Source organism: Stegostoma tigrinum, chromosome 14 (assembly GCF_030684315.1).
Source record: "Stegostoma tigrinum isolate sSteTig4 chromosome 14, sSteTig4.hap1, whole genome shotgun sequence".
Lineage (NCBI taxonomy): Eukaryota > Metazoa > Chordata > Chondrichthyes > Orectolobiformes > Stegostomatidae > Stegostoma > Stegostoma tigrinum.
The window spans coordinates 54,111,401-54,123,264 of record NC_081367.1 but is presented as its reverse complement, the minus strand read 5'-3'; the positions used below and the strand labels follow the sequence as shown (position 1 = coordinate 54,123,264).

General features: G+C 44.3%; 1 protein-coding gene across 1 annotated transcript; it reads left to right on the top strand.

Moving 5' to 3' along the window:
* The first annotated feature begins 9,891 nt into the window (after positions 1-9,891).
* On the top strand, positions 9,892-11,434 carry LOC132210491 (somatostatin-like). The gene is made up of 2 exons (XM_059650829.1): positions 9,892-10,035; positions 11,270-11,434. Exons 1-2 carry the CDS (start codon positions 9,892-9,894, stop codon positions 11,432-11,434), a joined length of 309 nt encoding a protein of 102 aa, XP_059506812.1.
* The last annotated feature ends 430 nt before the right edge of the window (positions 11,435-11,864 follow it).

Sequence of the window (11,864 nt, the reverse complement as noted above, 5' to 3'; positions counted from 1 at the left end):
TAGACTTTTTTCATCTTCAGGGGCACTCCTGACCTGCTGAGCCTTTCCAAAAGTTTTGAGGTTACAAGACACCTCACATAGATTTGAAATGAAGCTCCAACTATTCCCTCTATTAGATCTATATATATAAAAATCAATCTGATATCTTCAGAATTATTCATGTGTTATAAAAGAGCTGCAATAAATATAAACTGAAAATGTTAAGAATACTCAGCAGGTCAGGTCACGTCTTAGAGACAGGAAGAGTTTTAGGAAAAAAATAATGAAATCCAATTAAGAATGAAAGAAAATGTCTAGAAACCAAAATATAATAACAGTCAACATCAATTCTTAAAGAAAAGTGTTATCTGGCCAAATGGACTCTGAAGTACCAGGAAAGTTCAGACAAATTTATTGTGGTAGATGTAATGACCTACATTTTTAAAGGGCACTCAAAAAGCTGACACTTAATAAACTATTCAATAAAGTCGCTCTGTAGATTCAGAGCGCAAGTGGCAGAATGGATAGCAAATTGACTGCAAATAGACAGCACGGTATAGGGATAAATATACCATCTCAGAGAGAGAGAGAAACTGTGATGGATCATCCAAGAAGATAATGTTATTTTCAAAAAGATTAATAACTTCAAAATCAAAACACAAATCAAAACACAAACAAAATTTGCAGAAGTTTCTAAACTGGGTGGTGCAGGTAGTAGTTCATTCTGAGGCAAACAGGAACGTATTTCGAGAGGATTTTAATAAACTTGTAGAATGGACATCTAGTAAAATTCAAGATAGATAGTTATGAGGTGTCACATTTTGATAAGAAAATGAAGTCATATATTACTTGCAAAATAAGAATTTCAGTTGAATTTTAGAGCACAGGAAGTGGGGTTTACACAGACATGAATTGCACAATTGTTCCAGAGGTGCACAGCAGCCCACTAAGGTCAAAGAGTAGGAAACACTCAGAGTTTCAGAGATAAGTTAGTAGACTCAAAAGTTAAATTTTTCTTCTTCCACAGATGCTGCCAGAACTGTTAAGTTTCTTCAGCTCTTCCCATTTTTATTTCAGATCTCTAGTTCAAAAGATGAGGTAATGGCATAGGAAAGTACTCAGTGGTACATTGCACATTTCTACCACCAGAGCTGTTTTTCTGCAGCAGAAATTATATGAAATGAAACATCTGCCCAGAGCACAACTGAATAATCGGACAGTTAAGGGGGTGTGGGGTCTTGGAAGGGATGCTGTGTAGTTAGGGTTTTGGTTGAGGTTAGACTTAGGGTTAGGGTTAGGAAGTCAGGTAGCAGGCTCTGGGATTATGTACAAGCTACCCATAGCTGATCTGAGCATCATCACAGGTGCTGCCAACAATGCATCCTCATGCACTATGTGCACTGGCAGAAATAGCCATCCTAATTGGGGTGTGGCTGAACTGCCAACACTCTGATTTGATCAGTGATGCTTTTTTCTTCTTTATTTGTTCATGGCATGAGGGCATCTATTGTGCATCTCTAATTGCATAGAGGGCAGATAAGAGTCAACCACATTACTGTGGGTCTGGGGTTACATGTAGGCCAGAACAGGTAAGAATGACAGATGCCCCCTCCCTGAAGGGCATTAGAGTACCAGATGGGCATTTACAACAATTGACAATGGTTTCATGGTCATCGTTACTCTCAATTCCAGATATTTTTAAAAATTGAATTCAAATGCCAACATCATACATGGTGGGATTCAAACCGAGATCCACAGAACATTACCTGGGTCTCTGCATTACCAGTCAACTTAAAATACTTGGCCAACACCTCCTATTGCCACTTGGGGTCAGGTAATTGTGGGTAGTACAAACAAAAGTGCTGACATAACTGCTTAACTGATTACTACTTGAAAAGGGCAATCTCATTGGCCATGGTACAGAGACACCCTAATAAATGTAATACCAAAGAACTATCAATGTTGAAATTGATATGCCTACATGTCAATTTTCTTCTTCAATATGCTGGAATTCAATGTCCTACACCATCTCACCTTACATTGCTATGACTTTGGGCCTCATAACCTTCATCATTGTACTGTAACCTGGATCGTATAAGATCACTCTCTGGCTGCAATTCTGGATCACGTACCTTCTGTGGCTGTGCTGTTACCTTGCCAAATATTCACCATCTCTCTCACTATGCTGTAACCCATTTACAACTTCCATCATTGTACTGTACCTTGCATCTTATAACCATGCTCATTACCTCCACCCTAGCTCTTCTAACATCCCTTACTGTGCTATAACCCTGGGTGTATTACCCTCACTCATTGTGCTTATACCTTCCTTCCCTCACTGTGCCATAACCATGAGTCCATTACCCACCTTGACAATGCTATAAGCTGCATCTTATACCTGCTCTTATTGTACTATAAGCTATGTCTTATACCCTCCCTGACTGCACTATAACCCTGGGTCTTATCGCCCACTTTACTATTCTGTATCCCTGGCTCCTCCACCTTTCCTTCATGTGAGGCAAATTTGCCAACAGGAGTATTATGTCTTTAAAAACAGATGATTGTTTGGAAAGAACAGGCTTGATGCATAATTATTTTGAGTAGGTCTTTGCAGTAAAAAAGGATAATAAATCTAACATTCCAGAGAAAGTAATAATACACAGAACTCTTGGCATATTTCTGATCCATTTACTGCATGCTTCTGCCCTCCAGGACTGACTTTTGAGTGCGCCAGCATCAATCATTGCAAAATTGTTGGCAGGACACAGTGCACTCAGAGTCGGGAAGCATGACCAGCTCACGGAACGGATCAGGGTGCCTCTTGTGCTTATTTAATCATTTTCTTAGCACTCATTCATCTTGAGCATACTTGGATGCTTATATCATCCCTGCCTTTCCCTGTTCAACATTGAAGTTTTTGCATTTCATGCCCCCAGCCAGAGCTACCATGTTCACATTGCTTGTATCTTACTTTGATGTTCAGTGCAGACGCAAAGGCTGAAGGTTTGTCATGGTTATCAGCAATCCCCAGCCACATCAAAAGAATCAGTCTTCATTAAGGAGGTCAGAACACAATAATTCAAGGGCCCCTAAATACAGCCTTGGTCAATGTCAGTTGGCAATTTGGGGCAGTTACAGCCAGGGTCCTTTCCTCAAAAGGGGTGAAGAGCCAAATGCCAGGCTGCTCACAAGCTGCCTTAACTCTCTCTGCCCTATTGTGGGCTGTTATCCCTGCAACAGGAGAAAGGGAAGGATTGAGTTTTTTTTCCTTTATTCATTCATGGAATGGGGTTGTCGCTGGCTTAGCAGCATTTAGAACATAGAACATAGAACATAGAACATAGAACAGTACAGCACAGAACAGACCCTTCAGCCCACAATGTTGTGCCGACCATTGATCCTCATGTAAGCACCCTCAAATTTCTGTGACCATATACATGTCCAGCAGTCTCTTAAATGACCCCAATGACCTTGCTTCCACAACTGCTGCTGGCAACGCATTCCATGCTGTCACAACTCTCTGCGTAAAGAACCTGCCTCTGACATCCCCTCTATACTTTCCACCAACCAGCTTAAAACTATGACCCCTCGTGCTAGCCATTTCTGCCCTGGGAAATAGTCTCTGGCTATCAACTCTATCTATGCCTCTCATTATCTTGTATACCTCAATTAGGTCCCCTCTCCTCCTCCTTTTCTCCGATGAAAAGAGACCGAGCTCAGTCAACCTTTCTTCATAAGATAAGCCCTCCAGTCCAGGCAGCATCCTGGTAAACCTCCTCTGAACCCTCTCCAAAGCATCCACATCTTTCCTATCATAGGGCGCCCAGAACTGGACGCAGTATTCCAAGTGCGGTCTAAATTTATTGCCCATCCCTAATTATCCAGAGGGCAGATAAGAGTCAACCACATTGCTGTGGGTCTAGAGTCACACGCAGGCCAGACCAGGTAAGGATGGCAGTTTCCTTCTTTAAAGGACGTTAGTGAACTAAATGGGTTTTCTGGCAGTCAAGATTGGTTTCACAGTCATCATTAGATTTTTAATTCCAGATATTTCATTGAATTCAAATTCCACCATTTGCCAAGGTGGGATTCAAACCTGGGTCCACAGACCACTATCTGGGGTCTCTGGTTTAACAGCCCAGCAATAATACCACTAGGGCCATCACCTCCCCAGGAGTGATGTGAAAGTGGCTGGCATAGCTGTTAGTATTGGCCTAGGTTGGGAAAGGTGATGAGTTGTCCAAAGTAAGTAAGTAGACAGCGGGTTTCAAGTGCTGTACTTTGGGGTGAGTGAGAATGATTGAGAGAGGACGCTGCATGCATGGTGAGAGTGTTAGAGCATGAGGCCTGATGGGAGATGAGTGCAGTAGAAAAACTTAAATCAAGTGTAAGATAGCAGATTGAAGATGGTGGGTCCTATCCTGGCAAAGTGAAGACTTTCATTGACCTTGCTTCTACAATGCTTTAGGTTCCTGAAGATGGCCTGGACAACATTGATTTGGGTGTCAGAATTTGTCACAACTTGGCAGGATCTAGTGTTGTGGTCCCTACCGCTTGGGAGAAGAGGATGGCCCTCCTCTGCATCAATTTGTCCACCAGGGCCTTTGCATTGTCTGCAAAGTGAGCCATAATTTTATTTTCTCTATCATGATGACAACAAATGTTGGTCACCGTGCAGAGTAGGTACAGACTGAAAGCGCTTTTCCAATAGCTCAAAAGGATTTAAAGATTGCACAGATGCCAGGGTATTCTGTGAAATCCTGGCAGTAATGAGATTTCCTGTGAATACTGATTTGTCGAATCGGGCTAGCATCAAATGGGATGGGTGTCAATTGGAAAAATTAATATAACAAACAATTCAGGCTTCATCACAATAAATTTGAAATCTCCGAGAAATTTTTACCCGTTAATCAGTTTGAATTGTTCATATAAATAAGGAAGTATTTCCCCGGATGATGGTACATTTAATAGTCAGCCTGGTGCTAGATATTTGGTGATAACAAAGTGTGGAACTGGAGGATCACAGCAGGCCAGGTAGCATCAGAGTAGCAGGAAAGTTGACGTTACGGGTTGAGAACTTTCTTCATTAAAAAAAACCTCTTTTTCTGAAGAAGGGTCCCAATCCGAAACGCCAACTTTCCTGCTCCTCTGATGCTGCCTATGTTCCTCCAGCTCCATACTGTGTTGTCTCTGACTCCAGCATCTGCAGTTCTTGCGATCTCTACAGATATTTGGTATCGTTTGAAGCGATCAGGGATGGCGATATCATTAAAAAGATGAAGGATCATATGTTGCAAATCTCTACTAATCACCAATTCAGTGGCGGTTGGTTGCAAAGCATACGTTAAACTCAACATCCATTGAGTTTGGTGCGAGTTTTGAGGTAAATACGTATCAGAATGGGATTATTAAAGCACACATAAATCACGGTGATAAGGCAACATACTTCCGCACAACTATTCGGAAATAAAGAGTCTTTCCCAGAAAACAATCCTTTACTCTGCCTAAATTTGTCTCTGTCTTCATATTCTCACACAATCCGATTCAGCAGCAAACGATTTAGGAGCAGGAATCAGCTCTTCTGCATTTCTCCCCTGATATCCACTTCTTAAAATTCAGGCTGAACTAGCTGCGGCCCAGTTTCTGTCTCTTTTCCGGTCTCTTTAGCCTTAGACTGCCTTGTCTATCAGAAATCTATCGAATTTTGCCTTGATTCATTTCAATGACGCAGTCTGTGCTACTTTCTGAGGAAAAAAAATGTACAACGACAAACAACCCTCTGACATCTCCCACCTCAGCCTTAAAATGGTGACTTCACTCTTAAACCGTTTCCGAGAGTTACTGTCTCCTTCATAAGTGTATGTATCAGTATCTTTCACCTTTCTATCTCGGTATCATTCAGTTGTGTAACGGATGGGCCAGCAGACTATTGAACTGTGGTTAGAGAGATGCTTTAATATGAGTCTGTGTGCGAGAGAGGTGTGTTCACGTTTCCGAATGGGCCCTATTGCCAACCCAGCCTTTAGCAGTGGTTAGCGGAGACCACAAGCCCCCTCCTCACCCCACCGCTTCCACACACCTGCCAACCCCACCCCACTCCCCTCACGATGTCCCCTTCATACACACCGAAGCATCTGATTAAAATCATTACATCCTCACACCTCGGAAAAGACCCCCAAAACAGAACGCTGAAGTTGGAAGCGGAGATACAGGATGGGCTATCTCCTCAAAGAGCCATCCGTGTAACGTAGCATCATAAGTCCGCATCCCTCGAGTGCCGCAGTATTGAAATGCTAACAACGAAACTCCAGATCATGAAGTTACAGGAAATGGAACCATTCAAGATTTGACTGAAATGACTGCATTCATTCGTGAGAGATATCGAGCCCCAAAGTCCCTAGAATGTGGAAACAGGCCATTCAGCCCATCGAGCCCACACCGAAAACGACCTACCCAGGCCAAACGGTCTACCCTAACCAGTAAAGCTGTATCTCTGATGAATTGCCCAAGACACTATGAGCAATTTACCATGACAACTTACGAAGGTCAATCCACCTAACTGCACATCTTTGAACTGTGGGAGAAAACCAGAGCAGCCGGCGGAAACCCACGCAGACACGGGGGGGGGGGGGGGGGGGGGGCGGGGGGGGGGAATGTGCAATCTGTACACAGACAGTCCCATTGGTCCCCGGTGGTGTGAGGTGGCAGTGACAACTCCTGTGCTGCCAGGTTTGTGCGTAAAAACTTGTAAATCTCTTGGGAGCTGCTCTCCTGACGTTTGCTCCGGTTGGGAGAGATTTTTTAAAAGGAACTTTTAAACGGGGGGTTGGGAACCTGAGCTGTATACCGGAGGTGAGAGTTGATGCAGGTGAGGCAGTAGCAAGGGGTAGACCAGCTAGTGGGAAGGATTTTCCTGGGAAGGAACCAAGGGATCAGTTAAAGTGTGTTTGCTTTAACACAAGGAGTATCAGGAATAAAAGTGATGAACTTAGAGCATGGATCAGTACCTGGTGCTATGATGTTGTGGCCATAACAGAGACATGGGTTTCTCATGGGCAGGAATGGTTGCTGGATGTTCCAGGGTTTAGAGCATTTAAAAAGAATAAGGAGGGGGGGAAAAAGAGGAGGGGGTGTAGCACTACTAATCAGAGAGGGTATCACAGCTACAGAAGCTTCCATTGTCGAGGAAGATCTGCCTACTGAGTCAGTATGGGTGGAAATTAGGAACAGCAAGGGAGTTGTCACCTCGTTAGGGGTTTACTACAGGCCCCCCAATAGCAGCAGGGAGATTGAAGAAAGCATAGGTTGGCAGATTTTGGAAAAGTGCGGACGTAGTAGGGTTGTTGTAATGGGTGACTTTAACTTTCCTATTGATTGGAACCTCCTTCGAGGAGAAGATTTGAATGGAGCTGTTTTTGTAAGGTGTGTTCAGGAGGGTTTCCTAACTCAGTATGTTGACAGGCCGACGAGGGGAGAGGCCATTCTAGACTTGGTGCTCGGAAATGAGCCGGTGAAGTTATCAGATCTTGTGGTGGGAGAGCATTTTGGTGATAGTGACCATAACTGCCTCACATTCTACATAGCTATGGAGAAGGAGATGATTACCAAAATGGGAGGATATTTAATTGGGGAAGAGGAAACAATGATGCGATTAGACATGAGTTAGGAAGCATGGACTGGGAGCTATTGTTCCATGGTAAAGGCACTATAGACATGTGGAGACTGTTTAAGGAACAGTTGTTGCGAGTGATGAATAAATATGTCCTTCTGAGACAGGCAAGAAGGGGTAAGATAAAGGAACCTTGGATGACGAGAGCGGTGGAGCTTCTTGTCAAAAGGAAGAAGGTAGCTTACATAAGGTGGAGGAAGCTAGGGTCAAGATCAGCTCTAGAGGATTACAGGCAGGCGAGGAAGGAGCTCAAAAATGGTCTGAGGAGAGCCAGGAGGGGGCACGAGAGAGGCTTGGCAGAACGGATTAGGGAGAACACAAAGGCATTTTACACTTATGTGAGGAATAAGAGAATGGTCAAAGAAAGAGTAGGGTCGATCAGGGATAGCATAGGGAGCTTGTGTGTGGAGTCTGAGGAGGTAGGGGAAGCCCTAAATGAGTTTGTTGCTTCTGTCTTTATGAAAGAAATGAACTTTGTAGTGAATGAAACCTTTGAAGAGCAGGTGTGCATGCTGGAATGGATAGAGATAGAGGAAGCTGATCTGCTGATAATTTTGTCAAACATTAGGATCGACAAGTCGCCAGGCCTGGACTAGATTTGTTCTCGGCTGCTTTGGAAAACGAGAAATGCAATTGCTTCGCCACTTGCGAAGATCTTTGCAACCTCGCTCTCCACTGGAGTCATACCTGAGGACTGGAGAGAGGCAAATGTAATTCCTCTCTTCAAGAAAGGAAATAGGGAAATCCCCGCAATTACAGACCAATAAGTCTCACATCTGTCATCTGCAAGGTGTTAGAAAGGATTCTGAGGGATAGGATTTGTGACCATCTGGAAGTGCATGGCTTGATTAAATGCAGTCAACACGGCTTTGTGAGGGGCATTTCATGCCTCAAAAGCCTTATCGAGTTCTTTGAGGATGTGACTAGAAAAGTTGATGAGGGTTGAGCTGTGGATGTGGTGTATATGGACTTCAGCAAGGCATTTGATAAGGTTCCCCATGGTAGACTCATTCAGAAGGTCAGGAGGAATGGGATACAGGGGAACTTAGCTGTCTGGATACAGAATTGGCTGGCCAACAGAAGACAGCAAGTGGTAGTAGAAGGAAAATATTGTGCCTGGAAGTCAGTGGTGAGTGGTGTTCCACAGGGCTCTGTCCTTGGGCCTCTACTGTTTGTAATTTTTATTAATGACTTGGATGAGGGGACTGAAGGATGGGTCAGCAAGTTTGCAGATGACACGAAGGTTGGAGGTGCCATTGACAGTAATGAGGGCTGTTGTAGGCTGCAGTGGGACATTGACAGGAGGCAGAGATGGGCTGAGAGGTGGCAGATGGAGTTCAACCTGGATAAATGCGAGGTGATGCATTTTGGAAGGTCGAATTTGAAAGCTGAGTACAGGATTAAGGATAGGATTCTTGGCAGTGTGGAGGAACAGAGGGATCTTGGTGTGCAGATACATAGATCCCTTAAAATGGCCACCCAAGTAGACAGGGTTGTTAAGAAAGCATATGGCGTTTTGGCTTTCATTAGCGGGGGATTGAGTTTAAGAGTCATGAGATCTTGTTGCAGCTCTATAAAACTTTGGTTAGACCGCACTTGGAATACTGTGTCCAGTTCTGGTCGCCCTATTATAGGAAAGATGTGGATGCTTTGGAGAGGGTTCAGAGGAGGTTTACCAGGATGCTGCCTGGACTGGAGGGTTTATCTTATGAAGAGTGGTTGACTGAGCTCGGACTTTTTTCATTGGAGAAAAGGAGGAGGAGAGGGGACCTAATTGAGGTATACAAGATAATGAGAGGCATAGATAGAGTTGATAGCCAGAGACTATTTCCCAGGGCAGAAATGGCGAACACGAGGGGTCACAGTTTTAAGCTGGTTTGAGGAAAGTATAGAGGGAATGTCAGAGGCAGGTTCTTTACACAGAGTTGTGAGAGCATGGAATGCGTTGCCAGCAGCAGTTGTGGAAGCAAGGTCACTGGGGTCATTTAAGAGACTGCTGGACATGCATATGGTCACAGAAATTTGAGGGTGCATACATGAGGATCAATGGTCAGCACAACATCGTGGGCTGAAGGGCCTGTTCTGTGCTGTACTGTTCTATGTTCCATGTTCTAACTGCCCCTTGCAGGATTCAGTAGGAGCGGAGCTGTCCACTGAGCTGGTTCTGAAACTCAGCAAAGTTTCAAACGCTGTAAAGCTCGTTTTCTACCTTACCTCGACGAGGTACCTCACTTTGTGCAGTGATGTGGTGCAGCCGAGCTCAGTGCGCCCTCGCCCTGCTCTCCATCGCTCTGGCAATGCTGAGTGCGGGCGCCGCTTCCACAGCCGACAGGTACCGCGAACTCCTCCAGACATCCGTGGCTGCCGCAGAGCCCCGGAGTAAAGCGGTAAGAATCCTGCAACGTGAAACCCCCATGTAATACAGCGGATAATCTGGCTATACCGTTTAATTGAAATAGAGCCGAATAAGGGGAGAGAATAATTGTTCAGTTTTAAACCTGCTTAGGAGGACTTAATGCTCACAAATGACAATAGCGACGAGTGAGTTATATTTGAGTTTCACAGATCTCTCGGTTTTGGAGAGGGCACTGAGCGCCTTGATTTGACCGTGAGAGATCACCGAGCTGCCCCGGCCCAGGGCGACAGTTCTCCTCCTTATTTCGAGTTGATATCGCCACTTCGAGAAGACTGGAAACAAACGACTTGTAACTTGCCGGAGTTCCCGGGTTCCCGCCCCTCCCATCTCTGGTTCAGGCACATTCCCTCGGATCGAATCGATGATGTCTCAGGAACTTACAATCGCTTACTTAGCATGATCCAAACCTCGTGACAAAGTCACCTTTGGTTGAAGGAGATATTGGTGTAAGTGATAGCAAAACAAAGAACTGAGGGTGCTGGAGATTTGAAACAATACCAGAAATTGTTGAGCAACCTCAGCAGGTCTGGCAGCACCTGTGAGATGGAAACAGAGTTAACATTTCAAAACCAGTGACTTTTCATCGGAACTATTCCCCCAGCAATTTCTGTTCAAAGAAATGATGTTAACATAACAGGTTTAGGTATTCTGTCTGTTAGCGGGAAATTCACAGCCCTCAGAACTACTAGAGCTGCCCGAATGAAAAATGTGCTTCTACTCTGATCTAGGGTTTCCTCTATTTTGCCAAATTCCACCTCAACTGTGATTAACTGAGCCCCTGAAATGACCACACGAGATATGAACGATGTTGCACGATGTATTTGTTGTTTTGTGATTAAATTGTGAATTGTGATGTTCCCTTCCTGTTGGAGTGGACAAAAGGGAAATGAGTGTAATATCACCGGGTGGGACGCAGGGACTATAACAAAGTTGCTGGGAAAGCTCAGCAGGTCTCAGGAAGGAGATTCTGAGGAAGGTCATCGGACCCGAAACATTAACTCTGTTTTCTCCTTCGCAGATGCTGCCAGACCTGCTGAGCTTTTCTAGCAATTTGTTTTTGTTCCTGATTTACAGCATCTGCAGTTCTTTTGGTTTTAATTGGGACAAAATTACCAAACTACGCTTTCAAAGCCAGCAGCTGGTTATTACATTAGCGCCAACTCAGATGATTTCTCTGCCCTAATTGCCCCTCTTCTTTACTTTAGGAACTGTCCAAAAACAATCTTATCCACTTGATCTCGGAGCTGGGCCACGACGAGAACGAAACCTTGGATGGGCAGGATTTGCCAGAGAAGCGGAGCAACGTTCAGAATCCACCAGTCGCACCAAGATCGACTGATACGGACTGCGTTAACTTCGCCAAGTGTTAACTCCCTGATTCTCAGGAATAACCGTCTGCTTCACTTCATTCACGTTCGGTCAGATGTGGCAGCACCAGAACTATAAATTAAATAATGTAACTGATGATTTGATTTGATTTATTTGACACTAGAGTTTAAGTTTAAATTCGCCAAAAGCAGACCAATCCTCATTGTGACGAGGTACAATCAGTAAGAGACTCTTCCTCATTGAAATAAAATCTCTGTTTCAAGGTGGATTACTGTGTTCGCGTTTTGTGTGGCGGAAGCTGCTGTCAACATACCCGAATAGGCAGAAACAAATCAAGTTTTTGCAACGCCCAATCATTCTGGGAAGGTACACTGCGCGGAATTAAGCGTCCACTGTTAGAACAATGTGACCATCAGCTGGTGGAATTAGTTTCGAGTCCTATTGCCAGAATCTGGTTTGTGTGTTTAACTT